Genomic DNA, 22,539 nt, shown 5'->3' with positions numbered 1-22,539 from the left:
GTTTTGCTCTTAAATTCATTTAAAAAAATTCAACCTCTCTTTGTCAAATTTATGAAGACATCTGCACATGTTGACAAGTAAACAGTAAAAACTAAAATGAACAAAATGTTTACTTATGCCTTCCTGGGATTGGAGACATGCTTGTTCTCACAACACTCTGATGATTTACTAATAGATTGTCTTTTAAGTCCCTCTGCCAGATGCCCAGCTGTCTGAAATGCATGAGCTGAACAATTACAGAAAGTCCTTTTTGAGGTAGTTCCCTTGTTCTAGAGCACTGATTCTTAACCTTGGGTTACTCAGGAGTTTTGGACTGCAACTCCCAGAAGCCTTCACCACCTGCTGTGCTGACTGGGGTTTCTGGGAGTTGCAGTTCAAAAGCATCTGAGTAACAAAGGTTAAGAACCAGTGTTCTAGAGCACTCTACAGATGCTCTCCAGTCATTAACATTATAATATTTATGTTAAGAGTCTGCCATCATTTTTCTTGTTGAAACTCTTTCTTCAAAACTTTATTAATATTTTGATTACTGTTTTAGAATTGTATTTATGTTTCCTGATTTGGTGCTTTTATTGATTAATATGTATTATTACAAAATTACCTTGGAAACATTCCTGGAAAACAATATAAAAATCTGGTGAAATGATGGCAAGCAGGAAGGCAGACAGGACCCATGGAGGTGAAAAGAAGAGGTGTGCATATTCAGTTCACTTACATGTGTACTTCTGCATATCTTTGGTACAGGATGAGTTAGGGATGTGTTTGTGAGAGGTCTCTTGGAAATAACCTACTTAACAATCCTGTCCAGTAACAAAGCAAATTGCATATAAAATCTTGAGACACTGCTATGGGAAGAGAGAACGGCTTTTAATCTTTCCACCTTTCAAACAGCTATACGGGTGGCACTGTAGTGGTACTGTAGAGGAACACTAAACCTCAAAAGAAGTGTTTGAGAGACAGAATAGAAGTACACAAGTGTATACCCACATGATTTTGAGATAACGATAGTACAGTATTGCATAGTAGAGTTAAGAAGATCATGGAATTTTCTATTTTCTTTTTCAGTTATGGTTATTTGAACAAGTATTAAAATGTGCTTTTAGTGAAAAGATCTGAAAAATAAATCAGAATATTTGGCATCATACCATGGCATTGATAACAAGGAAAAAACCCATCAGTTTTTGTATGAAAGTATGTTTCCAGTTAGAGAACATAGGTCTCAGTTCCTTAAGAAAGGCCTAAGATAGCTTGTAAATATCTGTTCTGGAGTATTTCTAAATGCATTTTCTGAATGGATCTCCATATTTCTTAATATAACAAATCTGTGCTATAACCTCAGCCTCTGTCCCAATAAAATCTTAGTAACTGTATTGTTGGCAAAGAGAGAGAGAGAGAGAGAGAGAGAGAGAGAGAGAGAGAGAGAGAGAATTAATTTTCCAGGTGATTTTTCAAGATCCAATTGAAGAAAATCTTAGTACTAAATATTTAAAGGACTTCACTTGTTCTATGAGATATCCATCAATTTGCCTTGCATGGTTTTTAAACCTATTGGCAAATACTAGTATTTTAGTCTTTTTGTGGTTTATTTTCAATTTTGGTTTGTACTACTAGTTGAATAAAGGATTTATCCTTAATCCTTTTTGCATTTGTGACAATAAAATGGTATCATCAGCACACATAAGTGCTGTTATTTTTCTGATTCACAATTTAGGAGGCACATAATTGTAATTATTGCATAGGTCAGTTATTAATGACTTAACATAAATGTTGAACAGTGCTTGGGCTAACAAATATACTTGATGGATAAGTCGTGTAGTTGGCACCAAATTCAACAGTAGACTGGAGCAATTCATCCTGACCTGAATCTTAGTGTCAGAGTAGACCTTATATCAGCAGCAACAATATTTTACCAGCTCAGAGGTGAGTTTCAGCCAATAGTTATAGTCTTCAAGGCTAAGATCAGGTTGCTTGGAACAAATCCAAGTTTCCTAGAAGCTGACGACAGCCCATTTCTTTAGAGAGCTGATGCTTATCATGTATCTTATTTGACAGTCCAACCACATTCCATGAGATCATTCTATGGAGGAGGTCTAGAGTGATATCTAAATTAAATATAGTAAATTGCTTAGAGTTTCTAGCCAGTAGTGTCTCTTCAAATGTCTCCTGCTGATTACAAGAGGGGGTAGGGTAGTTGGTTTCCATTTTCTTGTTCTGTCATATGCTATTATCTCCATCTCTTAGGTCTGCAGAGGACAGACTATCACTTTCCACTTCTATTATGATATCATCCATGTCTTGATGACACCTAGTATTTAAACTCTAAACTGGTTGTAACATCTTAGCAGGTTGCACATGGTTCAAAAGGTATAGAACTATGGGTGCTAATTCATCTGGGTCCAAGTATCTCATTGCCATCCATGAGAGGTACAGCATATTTGTTGGTCTGTTGGGAATTGAGGAGGGAGATAAGCTGTTTCAATTGTGTGGTTGTTCTGCTCTCCAGCCCTCATTAGTGGGTTGATCTCCATCAGGACCACGATTTGATGACTGCTTCTTACAGGCTGGGCAGAGGACAAAGTACTGTCATTTAGACTTCCCCTGCATACTGAAAAATGTTCCTTATTCCAGCTATGTTCTTTCTCATGTCTGAGTTTGCTACCCATTCTTGAACCACCTTACCTGCTTCATTTCTTCCTGATTATGTATATATTGAAATACTTGTGCCATTCTTTGATTTTTCTGAATTATCAACAGACCAGATGGGCGGGATAGAAATCAAATAAATAAAATAAATAAGAAAATAAACTTTAGCTTGATTGAATACAATATATAAATTCTTCCTATATTCCTATTATTTGCATTAAAATTATCCGATACCTAGTTTCTCCCCTTGTTGTCTATAACTATATTAAGCTCTTGCAAAACTGTCTTCCAGTCTTCTTCCCAATGAAGAAGAGGAATTAGTTCAAGTGTTTCTTTCAGATTAATAAGATCTTCTTGTTAGCTGTTTCACCATTCGGAACAGAATTATTCTTGTCTATCCCACCTGCACAAAAACTTAGCAGAGGTTAGGGATGTGCCATATTTTCAAAATATCTAACTATAGTCAATAGTTCCTCTCTCTTATCTTATATCCTTTTAGCTATGGTGCTATCTGTGAAGGTCACAGTTGCACAAGCACGGGAGTAATTATAAAATAAATGTTCCACCTTCAGCATTTTAGTCAGAGTAAGCAAATCAATAGCTATAGGTTGGAAGGTTTTAATTAGAAACAGTTTATATTCATTCTGAGAATGCATCCCTCTTTGTTCTGGATAGCCACAAAGCACTAAGTTATGAGTGAATAATCTTAGATCTCAATAGACATTGGGCTTCGGCTGTGTTAGTTGTGATAATAATTGGTTACACTCCTTGCGGTTACTATTTAAAGCATCAGTCCACGGATCTCACCCCAGCACGTCTTTAATATACTCTGTAGGTGAAGAAATAATGATACGATGTATATTTGTGGAAGCCTTGGTATTTCTTATCTTTCAAATCTTTCTTTCAGGTCTGGATGCCTTTTTGCTTCTTCTATATTTTTTCCTTCAGAATTTGAATGTGCTACGGTGATACATCTTACATGGTATTTTTAAAGTCTTATTTTAATTCATGGATTTGTTTTTTACTCTTTTTTGTATTTATTAGCTCACTTTTAATTTTGCTTCTTTGGGTTTTTTTTTTAAATCTGTAAGCCTGTGAATAGTTTCCTTTTGGAGCATCCTCTTACTTTTCTTGTTAAACAGCTTTTTTTTTTTTTTTAACCAAGAGAGATGTCTTGGGAGGTTACTCGACTCAACCAACTTGTTCTTTAACCTTCCTGGACAACTTGCCTAATTCAAATAATGTGGTTCACAATCCATGAGATTCATAAAGAAATACCTTTATTATCATCATCTCTTCTAAAATATCCTTAACCCACTAAAACAATGTCTCCACTCATTTGTGTTTAAAGAGGGTTCTTTCTTTGGTTCCGTGTGGCACTGTGCTAATTCATCTACCTACTTTAACATAAAGTCATCCAGTACTGTACCTTTATTTGGTCCATCATTTTTGTCCTCCTGGTGACAGATGTACTTTATGCCTGATCAGTGGCCCAGTCTCCTTCCTCTAACTCATATACTGCAGTTCTTTGACTGATTGACCACTCTAAGCTGGGGGCAGGGGCAATAAGGATTTATCTCCATTATCAGCACACATACCCCTTTTTAGGGAGAAATAAGTTGGTAACTTCCTTTTGCCTCCTTTTCTCTCCTCCCAGGAGATATGCTGATATTCTCCCTTATTTCTTTATAGTCCTGTCTGGTAAAGATCATTATACCAACCTATAAATTAGTTAAAATTAGATAAATCAAAATTGGTTAACAATAACAGTCTCTGTCACAAACCAATAAATACTGCAGGGCATCTAAATGCAAGCTGAGAAAGATTTTTAAAAGGAAGTGAGAGAAGGGCAATAGAAAGTGAAAGGAGGGTGAGTAAAGAGAAGAAAAAGTAGTCCTGAATAGATGGTCAAGTAAGTCTTTTGTCATATCTGAAGCAAATATCTTCATAAGTCCAAATTACAACCAAACAGCAATTACCAGTCAGCAATAATACCTCTCCTTATGTGAAACATGTGTATGGAGTTTGTGAGTAGCTCCAGGTGGCTCTGATGCATCCAATAGTTTCAAATAATTCCAAGCCCACTGAAACATGGGTTGCTGGGGAATGCTGAAAATGTGGTCATCTGCTGGTCCCTGCAGATGACTAATGCTTTCTCCCCAGACCTCTAGATTTCTTTTGCCTGAGAACTCTCTCCCTCTAGGAGGCAAGAATTTGCAAACAAGCCAAACAACTAAATATTGTAGGCTCTGCAGGGCTACTCATTAGCTCTCAATCGCTGACAGCCTCCCAAGTGAGACCTAAAATTTGCTAAAAGTCTGCTTCATATACCTTCAAGAGGCTAGATGTTTAGATGTTTAAAGTAGAAAACAACAATAGCAATCAAGGTCACATTCTAGCTTCTCAGTTTGTTTAATGGGACTCTTTATTTATCCACTTATGCACTTGTTTGTTCTGTTACTTATGAGAAGTATCTTCTCTCTGTTGGCTCCATGGGGTCCGCTAATCACTTTTTTTCCTTGCAAGGCTGCGAATATTTATGTTCCTTAGTTATTTATGCCCTTATCTACATAGGCATGAGCAACATCTATCTAGCAGCAACTAAAAGCCAAACTAATAATAACTACCAGGTATAAATGGAACAATGGCAAAAATCATGCATTTCCTTCTCTATGTGTGACAGCACTCTGCCCCTCATTTATTCTCAACCACACAAACACTGTCTTGCCTTGACAACTTGAATGAAGGATACTCCACTGATTTATTAGCTATAATAAGATACACTCCTTCTTGGCATGAAAGACAAGATTGATTTTTCACCCATAAGCCATGCAATCTACCATAGTCATTCCATTTGCCCTGCTGTGACACGACAGAGGACATGACCCCAGCACGAGGAATGCAAAACATGTGGGAATCAGTGCGGTGGTGGCTAGAAGGAATGGCTAGGATGAAATGTAAAATTTACCTCCTAATGGAAGGTTAACTGAAACCTAATCTGCAAAACTAAAATCTGCATTAGTTCACCTACCACCTGCATGAGGCATTCTTTCAATGCAGTCTTTCCAAGGCACTAAGACAGAGAGAAGGACTGAAATGACCACCTGCCTAGTCACCCAGATGCATTTTAACGCTGGTGCTAGATTAGCACCAAACAGTATGTAAGTTTTCAGTTCAGTCCTCCCTTCATCACCTTTTGAGCTAGAATGAGAATAAAGCATTTCCCAGCAGAATAACTGCATGCTCTATTTCTAACAATAGGATTCTTTATTCTAATAAAGGCCAACACATTGCACTTTAAGCAAGGGTATATCTAACAAGAGGATATGGTTAGAAAGCACTAGAGCTAACAACATGTCATTTGAAACCCAGATACAGCAGGATTAAATTAGTTAGGCTGAGATTGTGCCCAGCCTTTTAAATATTTGTTCCCATGACTCATGCTTGCAAAAGTGCAACTTTTAAAGCTGACCTTTAGTGGCGCAGTACAGTCGACTCAGCCATTCAGTGCTTTTAGTACAGCAAAGCATTATTCTCCAGACAGAGAGACATTATACCTCTAAACACATAACCAACTACACATTTTCCTTATTTCTTTAAAAAATATATTGCAGATTATCTCTCGGCATCTTGCCACCGGTAAATAAACCAACCAGCACACTAGAACTCAGGATCTGGCATCACTTATTTTCTCCTTTCTCAACATTTTATATTTAAAAAATTGATCAGGCTATTTCCACCAGTCTATAGGTAATATATCTACAGTTCCTGTTGAACTAAAAATGAACAACGGTCTACACACAGTGATTTGTTACTTTTTTGGTATACAGAATTAGTCCCTTTATTTTCAAGAGAAGTGTTGCTGTTCCACCTCTGTTGCCCTAAATCTAAAGAAAATCTCATGGACTGGTTCAGATATTCATGAAATAGCGTAGGCACATCCTGCTATCTCCTCCCTGCTTCCTTTTGCCATGGATAGTTAACTAGTCCTGAAAAATCCAGTGCTAAGTGTGTGTCTCCTAATCTGTTTAACAAGATTCCAACCAGCAGAGGTAAAACAGACAATATCCCTTAGGTATTGCAGAGAGTGTTCCTTTGTGATAGAGGTGAACTTCTCATGGAGCTTGATCCATCTCATCTCCCTTCTAAATGTGTCTCAGAACTGTGGGCAAATACTGCAAAGAGTTTAGAAACCTACAAGCTGTTCTCTCAGCCACCCACCTGCCTCTGTAGCCAGTTGGCAAAACCTGTTCTTTAACTAGTGAAGCTGACAATGGATTTATATATAAATCTTTTGTGGCTTCTATAGAGAAAAAATTTCTCAAACATGACTGCAGATGCCTTTGAAGATTCTTGTCAGCTTTTCAGAACAGCTGTTTTGCAATAGTCTTACATAATTTCCAAAAGCCCAGCACTTAAGCAAGAGGTTCTGGCTTTGGCAATGGGGGTTGATGACTCGCGAGACAAATGTTTCTATGGCCATGCTTCGCAAGACGAATGTTTTCTGTTTTTTGTTCCCGCCTCATGTTTGCTGATTTTTAAATGTTTTTCTATGATGTTTAAAAAGTTAAAGTTTTTTTATTGAATTTTTTAAAATCATCTACACAATATGTATGGCTTTAAAGAGCACTTAATAAACTCTTTGTACATCAAATTGGACTTTGTTCTGACTTTTTTTGCCCATAGGAATGCATTAATTAGATTTCAATGCATTCCTATGGGAAAACGTGTTTTGCAAGATGAATTTTTTGCAAGACAACATTAACTGCGGAACGGATTAAATTTGTCTTGCGGGGCACCACTGTACATGAAAGCAGCATGTACATGTTGGCATATTCAGCCACAAATAATTCTTTCCTTGGTCCAATTAAAAAAAGACAAAATCATATGCAGAGAAGCAGGATGAGGACATCTATCCACTAGATGGAAAAAACTAGCATGATGTAGCATGGAGACTGAGACCTGGGACATCCAGGTTCAAGTTCTCATTGAACCATAAAACATATTGGGCATCCTCTAGGAAGTCATCTTCTCTCAGCATAGTGTACCATGGTTGTTGTGATATGGCCAGTCCTGTATGTCACTTTGACTCATTCGAGTTCAATGTTTAATAAATTTAAATAATTAATAAAGCTGGTGAATTAAAACAATACCCTTACATAACATTACAAATCAAAGGCAATTTTAAATTCCACTGTTTATTTTTCAAATGTGAACAGGATGGCAGTGGAATTAACTGTGTCTTTTTCCTCCTGTCTCTTCAGTCTGAGAACATATGGCAGACAGAGGCTGGACAAGCTTGATGGATATATAAATAAATAAATATCTAGAAGATAAAGGATTTCACAGAGATATGGAAGGAAAGTAAAAGAAGAGGCAAGTTTCACAGGAGATGCATCCCAAAGTATTTTTTACACATTATGTAACATGCCCAATCTGTCAGCAGTTTTCTACTTGGTATGATTAAAAAAACCCAAGCCTTCCTTGACTTGCTCACAGTTTCAGAAGTTTTCTAGTGGAAGAGTTTTCTCTGAAATCCTCTATTATTTCACCTGCTTAGAAGCTGATGCAAATCTATTAGGCTGCAAAGGATTTATTTTTTAAATGAGATTCAACAGGGGCACCATTTTCTAGCAAACTTAAATGGTTTAAAGGTCTTAAATCTCTGTAAAATCCCACATGGACTTAAAATAAATGCCTACCATCACTTTTCAAACCAAAAGTTGGCCACTTTTGTACATTTATGCCATGCATAAAACTCAGCTGAAACTGCTTTACTTAAAGTGTGCATGTGGAAGCATGCCAAGAGAACTAGTCCTTGGCTGCAAACAGTAGAGATCCTTTTTAAAAAAAAGATGTTCTTGGTAGCAGAAATCTTCAGAAAAGGAATATGCTAGATTGCATTGATAACATCACAATGTCCTGTTCTAATCAGCACAAAAAGAACGCCAACCCTCTTTCCAGATACTTAACATCATCCACTTTATTCCCTTGCTTCAGGATAACCAAACAGACTTCTGGCATTGAATCTGGATAAATTTGGCCCAGTCCCTGGAGGGCTCGGCATTCTCTAGACTTGTCACAAAAATAAAGCTCCCCCATAGGCTGGTTGTAAACTGTAAATAAACTACCAGCACTGGCTTTGCCTGGCTTCCAAAAGCCCAGCTCCCTCAGCCCTCTGGGGCTCATAAAACAACAAAACAAACAGCAAGCTCACTAGCAAGAGTCTGGGAAGTGAGCCAATCTCATTATAGGGGAAGCAGCATTAAGCTCTCACTCTTTTAGAACAGACAATACCCCCTTCCCTTCCAAAAGTCAGTTATAGCTGTGACTGGCTGGTTAGTGCAGGGTGAGGGAAAAAAGATGGGGGGGGAGAGCTTTGTATACAAAGAGGACCTAGCCATGGAATGGCCGATCTCTACCAACATTTCATGAAGAATCTGCCACTTGCAGCAGAGGTGAAGCATTTCCAAGTATTCAAAAGGATCCATCTGGCATCACAATGGCCAGAGCTCATATTGCGAAACAAGTCTGGATGGACCACAACCTGCCCCTTACTTGTATGTCTTGGTGGCGCCAATGTCAGGAACTACAATATGTTCAATATGATTTTTTTTATTACACAGCAGCTACTGGAAACAAATGTTTCCAGCTAGCCATCCTAGACAATTCACATGAACTTTCAATATTACTACTTCTTATTGGCATCATAAAATGTAATCTATAAAAGTGATCCATTCTGCTCGTCAACAGTCCAGACTTCACACACTTCATTCGGCTTTGCTAACAAACTTAAATATGTGTTTTTCCACGATGATCCTAACTTTTCCTTGAGAAAGAATAGGGTCATCTCTCTAATGGCATGCTGAAGTTTGAAAGTGCCTACAATGCTTCCAAAATCTAGTACTATTCCCTTCCTTCCTAGCATGTCTTATTTCCTTGCATTATAGCAGCTAGGATCTGGGATAAGAGCTCTTCTCTGTCATACTTCAGTTTGGTGACCTCAAATGCCACCGGGACTCTGGGAATAAACATTCCTAGGCCTCCCATAGCTCTGAACTAGAACAGGTGCCTGTGCAAGTCACACTTAACATAATAATAGTGAGATTATCACAGTAATAAGAACAATTAAAATTTGTTGATGAATTACAAGAAAAGAAAAGGAAAGAAGAAAACATTTATTTACCCATAAATGTTATGGCTTGTGAAACTCCTTGCCACAGGATGTGGTAATGGCATCTGACCTAGATAGCTTTAAAGGGGGATTGAACAGATTGCTGGAGGAAAATTCCATTGCCATTTACAAGCCATGATGGGGATGTATAATCTCCAGGTTGAAAAGGAAAGTACCTCTAAATGCCAGATGCAGGGGAGTGATATCAGGAGACAGGTATCTAGTTGTCTCGTGTGTTCCCAGAGGCATTAGGTGGGGCCACTGTGAGATATAGGAAGTTGGAGTAGATGGGCCCTTGGCCTGATCCAGCAGGGCTCTTCTTATGTACACTGTCTACCTAAAAGGCACCTGGGGCAATATGTAATAAAAGTACTATTAACAGATTCACTTAATAAAAGAATGGACACAAGAGTAGAAAACAACGCAAAGCGTGCTGCTTATATATCACCCCACAGCACTTAAAGCACTCTCTGGGTGATTTACAGTTTAATTATGGAGACTACATATTCTCCGCCACTCCCGTGAAATGGGTACTGTACTCAATTTACCAAACTCGAAAGAATGGCAGGTCAAATCAGTCTTGAGACAGCTACCTGAATCTGTCAGGATCGTACTCAGGTCATGACCGGTCTTGGCTGCAGTGCTGCACCTGAAACACTATGCCATGAGGCTCCTTAAATGCAACCATAAATCAAATCAAAAGCAGGGACCACCGATAAAATTAAAAGTAGGCAACGAGGAGAAAAACTCAAGGAGTATTACATGACTGGAAACAAAGAATAGTTTCTGTCACTATAAGAGAGAACAACAAAGGAGGTAACACCTCCCTCAGTGGGGAGACCAGTTCCCAGGTGTTGCTACCAAAAAGGCTCTGTTCCATACCTGTTCTCTATGCTAACCTGGACCCTCTACATCAGTCATTCTCAACAGGCACCAAATGGCCCCTTGGAGGGCCCTGACACATCGGGGTGGGTGGGGGCACAGACTATAAATGGTTCCTCACAGACCACTTTATAAGGTTTGTTATGCAAATTATACAATCCTGATTCAGCCTATATTTCTTTCATATTATGTTTATGGTCATGGCAAAAAAAAAAAGATTGAGAATGGCTGCTCTGCTCTATATGATAGGATAGATAAGATGGTCTTCAACAATGATCTAAATTGTGAGCATGTTAATGCAGAGCAAAACTGTTTTTAGATTTAGTTACCCTTTGAGGTGCTCTATCATAATTGTGTACAGGACATCCCATCTCTCTCTTTTTCTCTTGCTTTTGCTGTTGTTGTCTTTTAAGTGATAACATTTTATTTTTGAGCCTGAGAATACAATGAAAGTGCAAGGAAACTGAATAGTGGTTGTTGTGGGTTTTTTGGGCTCTTTGGCCATGTTCTGAAGGTTGTTCTTCCTAACGTTTCACCAGTCTCTGTGGCCGGCAGAGCACAGAGTGCTGTCCTCTGAAGATGCCAGCCACAGAGACTGGCAAAATGTTAGGAAGAACAACCTTCAGAACACGGCCAAAGAGCCCAAAAACCCCACAACAACCATTAGATCTCGGCCGTGAAAGCCTTCACAAATACACGAAACTGAATAGGTTTGTGTTGTAGTTACTGCTATGGAGTCTTTCTAGTTTCCTTCCAGTTATGGGGGTCCTTTTTAACATACAGGCCCACAGAGAAAAGAAGAGACAGACTAGTCCCAGAGATTTCACTGAAGTTGGCTAATTAGCAAATAGGAAACACCATGTCACTAAAGCGATCTGATGTTTTCAGTGATGAATCCTTAGAGGATATGCAGATAAATTTAGAAATGATACACACAGAATCAGCATCCTGAATCCTTTTCAGGAGGGAAATCCCCCACAGGGTAGAAAAAAGAGGGATAAAGCTGTTCAGCCAGAGGCAACACTTACTAAAGATGAGGTGGCTTACTGTGACAGCAACAAAAAAACACAAAATCATAACACTGTGGATCTGAAATGGACTCCAGAGGTTATAAAGTCCAACTCCTTGCTAAAGCAGGAAATCTACAGAAGACCCTTTTTTGAGTCCCCCTGGGCTCATGCTATTAATCAAGGAATCAAGGTACTGACCCTGCAGATTGTATTTAGACTTCTCCACTTCAAAGCTTTAAGATGGCAGGCCCCACTGTTTGCCATGTTTAGGAAAAAGAAGCAGAGAGCCTCAAATTGCCAGAATTATGTTGCATGGTATTACTCTTCTCAGTAGCAGTTTTTGTCATATCCATTGTTAAATCCCCCCTCCCAACTCATGTAAACAAAATTCCAGAGAGAAACATTTTCTGAAAGCATTTTAAGATTTTCCTAAATCGCTGCTGGCAGCCCTAGAGGGAAGGGGTTTTTTGTGTGTGTCTTTTTTTTACTTCACAGAAGAATAACTAGTATCTTGGGATAGAGAAAAAATGAAATAGGCAGAGCCTTGGTTTAAAGGCACATAAAAGTCTTTGATATCAATAGGAACACATGGAGCTGTAATAAGATATGCATAGCCAGGCCCACTCAGAATGTGAGGTGAAGGCAGAATAAGGAGGTAATTAGTCTCTCTCTCTCTCTCTCTCTCTCTCTCTCTCACACACACACACACACACACACACACACACACACACACACTGAATAGAGAGTTTAAATTGTATGTATTTGTAAAAGTCCTTAGATCTTGATGCTGTAGCAGATGACTCATGGACAAGCAGTCAGTGTGGTGTAGTGGATAGAATACAGGACCAGGACTCAAAAGGTAAAGGTAAAGGTAAAGGTTCCCCTTGACAATTTTTGTCCAGTCGTGTCCGACTCTAGGGGGCGGCGCTCATCCCGCTCTTCAAGCCATAGAGCCAGCGTTTTGTCTGAAGACAATCTTTCCGTGGTCACATGGCCAGTGTGATTTAGACACGGAACGCTGTTTACCTTCCCACCAAGGTGGTCCCTATTTATCTACTCGCATTTGCATGCTTTCGAACCGCTAGGTTGGTGGGAGCTGGGACAAGCGACGGGTGCTCATTCCGTTGCGTGGATTCGATCTTACTACTGCCGGATCTTCTGACCCTGCAGCACAGGCTTCTGCGGTTTAGCCCACAGCGCCACCACGTGCTGTGGTGTTCAAATCCCAACTCAGCCATGATATATATGAGGTAATGTTGAACTAAGGATATTTACTCTATCTAACTTTTTCCATAGTATTGTTGTGATGCTGAAGTAGGGATGAGGACAGAGGTCTACCCCACCTTGAAGTCACTGGAGGAAAGAAAGGCTAAATACAAACAAACAAATAATATGGTTGTTGTAGGTTTTTCAGGCTGTTTGGCTGTGTTCTGGAGGTTTTTCTTCCTAATGTTTTGCCAGTCTCTGTGGCCAGTATCTTAAGAGGACAGGAGTTAGAACTCTCTCTGTGTTCTGGTGTAGTGTGGGATATTTGAGTATTTGTAGCTGTGCGATCACCTATTTGTCCTTTTCAGGAGATTGGGTGATTATGGTGATCAGTTTTTGGTTATGGGCAAAAAGCTGTGCTTTTTTGCTGAATCAGCACAGCTTTTTTGCTGAAGCTGTGCTGATGTTTGTGGATTTCAATGGCTTCCCTGTGTAGTCCAACATAATGATTACTGGTGTTGTCCAGTACATCTGTATTTTGAAGTACGATTTCATATCCAGCTTGTTTCAGGGTATGTTCAGCTACTGTCAATTTTTCTGGTTGTTTTAGTCTGCAGTGTCTTTCATGTTCTTTAATTCTGTTGTGGATGCTGTGTTTTGTGGTCCCAATATATGCCTGGCCACAACAGCCACCCACAAATAAAGTATTTCTGCCATACGTGAAAGGGGTCACAGACAGCATGGGGAAACTTTTGAAAAAACACAACCTATAAACAGTCTTCAGGCCCACCACAGAAATATAACAAATGTTACAGTCAGCAAAGGACAAAAGGGACCCCCTCACCACTGCAGGATATCTTGCAGTTGTGGCCAGGTAGATATTGGGACCACAAAAGACAGCCTCCACACCAGAATTAAAGAACATGAAAGACAGTGCAGTCTTCTTGATGACTACATGAAAGACAAAACACAACTGGAGATGTCAGAGATGAAACATGGGGATTTTGCATGAATAGTAAGTGCTGTACTGTAAAGTTGTTCCCCGGTTATGCTTGATAGCCTCTCACTGTCTTCACCTCACCAAGGGTCACCTAGAGGTCACACTTCTATAGAGAAAGGCACATGCAACCTGTGTACATCACCTGAACACACAATAGGAGAATCAGAAAAGTATCTTGAAACATTATCCCAGTCTGCCTTGTTGGATTTGAAGATCTAAGAAAGCCTTTCGTGCATGGCAACAATGAGGGATGGATGCATTCTCAGTTACATATTGATTTCTCTTTCTATACAGAACACTGATGATGCTGACACAGCAATGAGGGCAAAGCACATGGACCTACAAATGCTAGTGTTTAAAGTAGGAGTGGATATTGTTGGGCTGTAATTCCCATGTTCTTACACCAGTAGCTGTGCTGCATAGGATTTATAAGAGCTGCAGTCCGAGAACACCCAGAAGGCCACTCGTTGAACTCCACTGGCATACTGAAGAACAGCCAAGTTCTCAGAGATTCTTATTAATCTTCTGCCCTTATTCTCTTTATCCTGGTCCCTTTTGATAGATGGCTACCATTTTTAATGAAACAGTAAAAGTAGCAAGAACAGATTAGGCATGCATGATATAGAATCTTGAATGTGGAATAGGGATATAAATCCTCACATCTCAACCTCAGAGCTGAGGACAAGAAACAGTAAAATTATTCTCCTTGCCCTATGAGAAGGTGAGGTATTTTGTTCCACTTTTGATAAGAGGGGGAGAATATTTAAAGTCCACATTAAGCCAAACTGAGCAAAACAATGCTTTAACACAAATTGCACTTGCAAATAATACTATTTGCACAGAATGATGGTGGTTGCTACTTTTTTGCCTGAGCTTCAAAGGCTGAGAATTGAAAGAAGGATTATTTGCATCCTTTAAAAAAAAATCAACCAGTTACCTTCTTGCTCTGTATCTATGCTTTTCTTCTAGAGATGGACATGAAATAAAAAATGAATCACCAAATTAATTCAAAAATCACTAATTCATCAATTCGTATTCAAATGAAACAATGCCCCTGACGAATTGCGAATCAATGAATATTTTGTGATTTTTGATTTGTTGATTTGTTTGGCTATAAAACGGCCACAAAGGCACCTAGAGACACCAAAATCACAGAGAAGCTTCTATTGAATATCCTCTACAATCTCTCGAAGGTTGGTGAAGATTAGGTTTCCCCAGACCAGCTGCTAAAGGGCACTTTCCTGGAGGGATGCACTTTGTGGATGTATACCTTGGATGTCTGAACTTGGAGAGATTGTAGAGGAGTGTCAATAGAAGATTCTCTGTAATGTTGGTGTCTCTAAGTGCCTGAAGGGAAGTTTTCTGGGGGGATGTATAACATGGACATCCGAAACTCAAGCTTCACCAAATTTGCAGAAGTTATAGAGAAGAGTCAGGGGACGTTTCCCTGTAAATTTAGTGACTCTATGTGCTTTGGGGGCTGTTGTATAGGGTTTAAAATTAAAAAAATAAACTGACAAATCAATTTACTTATTTGTCAGAAAAAATGTGAATTCATAATTTGTGATTCATCAACCATGATGCATAATGAATCCAAACAAATCACAATTTTTTGATTCACATCCATTTCTATTTGCTTCTCATACAAAATGACACTAATTTTCAAATAAAGACCTCAACACCAAAACAAGAACAACAAGCAACTACAACACAATTAAAAACTTTTTCTTCTTCTTACCTAGGCATTCATGGGGCTTGAAAATTTCTCATTGACGTGTCTCGTTCAGACAATCTAATGCTATGTGTATAGTAATTAGGTAATACTGTTTACATCTGTAACATGGACTACTAATACTAATATCTTCCAAATGGAATTAAAGACTAGTTTTATTCTACAACTGGGATTAGCTCAGCCAATATTTAAACCTAAATTTGCAACAAATCTTTGCCAGCCTCAAGTAAAGGACACATAAACACAGAAGTCTGTTTCCTCTCTTTTATGCTACACAGTGAATGCAGTAAAGCAGGCCAGTGCTTATAGATCTATTCTGCACCAGAAATGTAGCCGTTTAAAAAGCTTCCACTATATAAAAGCCATAAGGGATTAAACCAACCCAGAAAGAGCATTCCTTTAGTAATCCTACATAATTAATGGGACACAATTCTACTTGGTATATTAAACAGCCAACATGCAGGCACAAGCTGCTTGCTTTAAGTGCCTTTAAAGCAAGTCCTTCCCTGCCACTCACAAAAGTATGTGGGAGTGTACACACACACACACACACACACACACACACACACACACACACACACACACACACACACACACACACACACACACACACACACACACACTTTATCCACTCTCTAACTAGTGAATCTTTGCAATATGTTATTGGGGTTGGTGGTAGAATCATAAGGCTGAAGAGAAAGCAGTATCTACTGAGCATAATTCTACTGTAATCAGGTACAGAGGTTGGAAAAGTTACTTTCTTGAGTTACATCTCTCAGAATTTCCAAGTCAATGCAGCCAATAACCATGCTGATTTGGAGATTCTAGGACTGATCACCCAAAAAACAACTTTATTGTGCCGCAATCATATTCTAAGCAACAACAGCAAGTGCAGTACAGAAAACACAGCCATCCAGTGTCCATTATGGAGTGATGATAAATCATTTCCTGCCTCAGTTTCAAGGAAGAGATTAACAGCCTGCAAGTCAACATTCAGAACAATATTTACTATACTAACAGTACTTATTTTCATTTAAGTATGTTCCTAATTCACAACAGAGGGCCTCACTCCTGAGTAAACATGCACAGGATTGCACTGCCTTGCATCGACAACTTGTAATGCTATTACTACACTAAGTGGGATGCTCCTTAGCAACACTAGTTTTAAAATGTAAACCTTCCTCATGATATATTCTTAGTACATGGAGGAAGGACAGAGTGCCTGCATCATTTTTAGATCTTGCATTAATTCTTCTGAAGGACCATTCATACTTTATATCAGGATGGAAAAAATTGGGCTCTGCTTGTGTTTTACCACAAATCCATAACAGGGGCCTTCTGAATGTTTTACCACAAATCCAACTGGCAGTTGAACATATCAAGTGCTTAATGTCTCAAATCCTATCTGTAAAGCTATAAAAAAAAAAGGCTTGTGACATGGAAAGTATCTGTCTTAATCCTGTACCATTCCTTCCATTGGAGTCACAGTTGTGCTTCTGGCAGTTGTCAGAAGGTTACCGTATAGTGTTATTTACTCTGGTTTAATAGTGCAGCTTTCTGCCCTTTTGAGCCCCTGCTACCCCTTCTGCTGTTGTTGACATTGTGCTGTGCTCATCTGCCCTCTGCATCACCCCCCCAAAAAAAAAACAAGGCCAGAGAAGAACATGCACCCTGTTTTCAAGCCCATTTACACCCAGGAAAGCTCCTGCAACATAGGAAGCTGTCTTATATTGAGTCAGACCAGTTATTCATCTAACCCAGTACTGTCAGATCTGGCTGGCAGCAGTAGCTCTGCAGGGTTTCAGGGAGGATGAATTCCAAGTAGTATTTAGAGATTAGCGATAGGCACAAATCTCAGTTCAGAGGTTCCTGCCAGTTCATCTCCCACCTCCGTGGATTCCCCATTCACCAGCCAGTACGTGCTCCTTTCCTCCTCCTCTTTGGCTGTTTGTCTAGTCTCCAGTAGGAGTACAGCCTCCTTGTCTCATCACCCACTCAGACAAAAAGACAGAACAAGCAAACCTGTGGTCCTGCCAAGGACTGGTCAAACAGCCAAAAACAAGGAGGACAGGAGCACGCGCCAACTGGTGTGTGGGTCATCGGTCGGGGAGATAGGAGAAGGGAATGCACAGCACCATAGGTATGAGATGGCATGAAACTCTGAACGGAGGTTAGTACGTAAAGGTAAAGGTTCCCCTTGACATTTAGTCCAGGTGTGTCCGACTCTAGGGCACTGTGCTCATCCCCATTTCCAAGCTGTAGAGCCAGCAGTTTCCGTGGTCACGTGGCCAGTGTGACTAGACACGCAATGCCGTTACTTCCCACAAAGGTGGTATCTATTTATCTACTTGCATTTGTACATGCTTTTGAACTGCTAGGTTGGCAGGAGCTGGGACAAGCGATAGGAGCTCACTCTGTTGCATGGATTCGATCTTATGACTGCAAGTCTTCTGACCTTTCAGCACAGCGGCTTCTGCGGTTTAACCCGCAGCACCACCACGTCCCTGAGGTTTGTAGCCATCTCTAATGGAAATCCCTCATAGTTGATGGAGAGTTTCCATGCAAGAAGTAACCAAACCTGCCCCTGCTTAACTTCCAAAACCAGATGAGACTGAATGTGTTTGGGGTGTTATGGTACAGTATTCTTAGATACAGAAGCACGATTTTATAAAGGCAAAAATTCGGTTATGGGTGGAAGATTATGCTACGTATTTTGTACTGGCAATGACATTTTGTGTATCTATGTTCTCATTCTAAGTTGGGCCAAGTAGATTGTTAGGCAAAATGGGATACAAATATTTAAATAAGTAAAATGCATAATGAAAAATAGTGACAAGGGCATTAATCTATCATTGAGGAAGCAGAAAAACTGCCCATGTTGCTGAGGATAGAGAAGATTAATTGAACCCCATATTGTACTAATTAACTATTCTATCTGTTTAGACTTGGATCTATGAAATGAGAACATAAAAGTGAATGGCCTTGACTATGATTTATAGGCAGTATGTTTCTGCAGAATTACAGGAATCTATCCGTTATAAGTGACATAAGTGATCCTTTGAGACTGAAGGGGAAGTGAAAAGTGAAAATAAATACCAAAATATCATACTCCACCTCAAGACCTCTATTCAGAGCACGTTACCATAGTCTCTTGAGACTGAAGGATGCCTACACCTCAAATATTACTTAGGAACTGATTTCCAGATCTGAAATTTCCTTCCTATTAGAGGTCTGTAGAAGATAAATTCTGAATATCTAACAAAAATGCTTTAGGACCTTTATACCCTGGGAAGCCTTTGAGCAGATGCAGCAAGGTACATTTTGTGTGTGTGTAACTGTCTCTGTAAACACATACAAAATAGATAAACGTCTACAAACAGTTAGAATAAAGAGGCATTAAATCTAATAAATCCAAAATGAATGAATCGATATTCTAGAATACCAAAGCAATGCCCACAATGCACTCCTGCAGGTAACAGAGCAAATACAGTGTGTCAGATATACATCATCATTATTTTTGGGTCTGTTTCCCATATGTGTTGGGGAATTCCGATGCAAGGGCACATGGCAGTGATTTTTGCTAATTTGTCCTTCCCTGGCAGCCTCCAGTACCACCACCCATGCTGTTTGTCATGGGTCCCCCAATCCTCTAGAGAAGGTTTTCAAGAGGCTATAATGGGAAAGTGAAATCACTGTACATTACTGCTCTATCCTTTTTCCTCTAACATCCCATTTACTGGTGGTATTCTGAGCGACACTGTTTTATATCATCAGAAGGATCAGGCGGTATTCTTTATGCTTACCAGAGAGTGGTATTCACCAGAAGTCCACAAGAGAAAATTACACCAACTTCCTATCTTAATCGCTATTTCTGCTCAGTGGGACTGCATGAAAGAATCAATGTGTTTGAACATAACTGACATCCAAACTAGCATCAATGTTTACAATGAATAGATGAGAAGGAAAAGCCCTGTTTAATTATAGGTTACTATGTTTCACAAAACAAGTCCTTCCTTTAAGAGAAAAAGAATGTGAAGTATGTCTTTGCCTCTGGCAAATAGCCTTGTTTTGTGAGGCAAACAGGAAGGAATGCTATCTAATTCAGTCAGTCACTCACACAAATGTGCCTAGGATGGGTGGAAGGTGAGAGGCAAGAGCACAGTGCAGGAAAGAAAAACTTCCTATCCCCATAGCTACCCAAACAACTATTCTTCCTAGTGATCCCATTCACTTCTATTAAAGAACTCCAGGAGATGTTGCCCCATATCAGCACTTTTGCTGCCATGAAACAAGAGTGCTGTTAAGAAGGCTTGCCCACTGGGCTTTGGTAAATACCTATCGATGACATTCTAGAAGAGATTAATGATTGGCATTCAACACAAGTCTGTGGGAATAAACAAAAGGATGAGGATCCTTAAACACAGAACAGCACATTAATTCTGGGCGGTGACCTTACCATTATAGTATGCAACTGCGATTTTAATACCAAAGACCTTGAAATGTCATGTGTTCCAACACTATGCTAATTCATCTCTCATGTAAATAGCAACTAGCTGATTTCTAGATACAGATTTATACCACTTAATCATCTTCCTTCTACCCTTATAATTGAAGCTTCCTATATTTGTGGTAAACAGCCAGAATCATAGGAAATGAGCTTTATTTCTTCTTTTTCTTTTCTTCCCATACTCACCACAAAAAGATGGCCAACCAGCCAAACTGAACAGCTCACGCTGATACGGTACCACTCACTGGCAGCTCTTGTTCAGTACAGGCCAGGCAACAAAGAATTTTTTTAACACAGATTTTTTAAAACAAAATAAACTTTATACATTTTAAAACTTGTATTTGAATGTATTTCATATGCCATAAATAAAGGTTTTAAATTAAGATTATCATGCTTTTCAGTTTTTGTGATTCTTTGAAAAACATTATTTTTAAGGTCAAGTTATGTTTCTGTTTATATAAAAAAATCACACCCATATTGTTTATCCACAAGCCAATAAAAGAAATGAGACACCATTAGAAACATAATGCATGATAATGCTTATAGAAACACAAATAGAAACTTCTCCAACACGGTTAACGGCTGTTTCTTGCCCAGTTGTATCAAGCGCCAATGAGTAAAGGACTTCTTTTCATTCACTCTGCAGCCACTTGAAGAACATTCCAAGCATCCAAGAACATTCCAAGCATCCAATAAACCTCCCAAGCACTTAAACATAGGATAGCTGGAAAATCATCTCTCTTCAATAAAAGCAAATAATATGGAAAGCTCTGAATATGTCTTAAAATCAGCTGATATGGAAACCAAGCCATCATTCAAATGAAATGTAGATAGAAAAGAGATGGATTTTTCTCTTAAAATTCCTATACAAGGCATGGAAGAAACTAGGTAGTAAACAGATGCCAGATGATACAGCCCCAGGAATACTTAACCACATCACCTCAGGAGCAATTAAGAATTCTACAAGAATCTGTGTGTATAATTCTTGAATGCCCAAGTCTTTACAACTCTCCTCATGCTTGTAATTCTCCAGGATTTGTAACTGTAGGGTTTAAATTGTAAATAGCAATCAATAGCAGGTATCAATTGTGCTTACTAGTCTGTTTTCAAATGCATCTCCCTCCTATTTTCTTACAGCTTTTTACTTGACTGTCAGTACACAGATCTCCAAAACTATTAAAAGTTAGCAACACTCTTGTTGAAACCAGCAACACACAAAGAAAATAAGAGATGCATCTCAAGGCTTTCTGGAACGAAAGAAGAATCTTACCTTCTTCAGCTTGCCACTCTTGGTACCCACAAACACCACACTGTAGCCATTGTAGACATATGAAGTGACAGAAGTCATCCGGTCACGACTGGATGTGTAAAGGGTCACCCCTTCTACTGGTACAGAGCCTCCTAGTGGCTGGTTAATGTCCAGCCCACAGAAGTTATCATCTATTGGGACTGGCTGAAAAGGAGAAGGCATTTGGATGAGCGTGAATGACCAGGAAATGAAGAGAACAACAAAGAACAGACACCTTGAGCCCACCTAAGGCATCTCTGGCAAGATCTGTCATATAATATTTTTTTTGTTCAACTGAGCCTCAGCCAGCATTCTGAAATTTGAGACGCAGTGCAATAAGTTTATGTATCTCTGTGTCTATTTTAGGTCTCTCAAAAGACACACCTTCAAGATTAAGTTCACTATATTATTTCTTGAACAATGTTTACATACCCATTTACAGATGTACAAATGAGTGTATATGCATATATCCATAACTGCATAAATAATTGCATGTCTGCTGTATGACACACTTGTGTCATGTTGCCTTGTGGAATAGGCCCCTGGGATTACAGTTTTCTTACATCCTGTGTGTGAGAGAGCCAGCTCATGAAATACTTTAGCTCACTATCACCCATATCAGAATTACACTGGACTGGGCTTTCCTCATCCTTCAGGCACAGTCAGAATCTTTTTACTCTTCTGAAAACAACCTGGCAGAGTATCTGTGAAGATTCTTAGTCATCCAGGTGTGGTTATCTAGAAGCTGAGTCATGGCAACTGGACTTCTTTCTTGTTAGGTAGAAAGATTTTGTTACTAATCCAAGCAGCTTCTTTAGTCTGAAGACTTTGGCTTCAGGACTGAAGAAGCTGCTTGGATGAAGAGTGAAACATTTCAACCTAACAAGAAAGTTGCCATTCTAGATAAAGTGACAGAGATGGTGAAGGCCAAAACCAGATACAGTACATCATTCTTTCCCCTTGTCAAAAGTTAAAAAGAAAAAATGTAAAATGACTCAACTATTAGATTCCGAAAGAGCCAAAGGAAGTGCAGGTGCTTGCATTCTAAAGGAGAGAGGAAATGATAATTTCCTTCTTGTCGCTGCTCCTGCCTTTCA

The 22,539-nt window shown here is 39.2% G+C and overlaps 1 protein-coding gene across 2 annotated transcripts in view; it reads right to left on the bottom strand.

The window, feature by feature from the left end:
• Positions 1 to 22,539, bottom strand: part of PLXNA2 (plexin A2) — a 520,505-nt gene that overhangs the window by 437,886 nt on the left and 60,080 nt on the right. For both annotated transcript variants that reach the window (XM_020807529.3, XM_020807530.3), the window contains exon 3: positions 21,425 to 21,607. In XM_020807529.3, coding sequence (XP_020663188.2) covers positions 21,425 to 21,607 — 183 coding nt within the window. The remainder of the gene's footprint in view (positions 1 to 21,424; positions 21,608 to 22,539) is intronic.

The sequence above is a fragment of the Pogona vitticeps genome, chromosome 4 (genome assembly GCF_051106095.1).
Source record: "Pogona vitticeps strain Pit_001003342236 chromosome 4, PviZW2.1, whole genome shotgun sequence".
Classification (NCBI taxonomy): Eukaryota; Metazoa; Chordata; class Lepidosauria; order Squamata; family Agamidae; genus Pogona; species Pogona vitticeps.
This window is presented reverse-complemented; position numbering and strand designations above follow the sequence as displayed.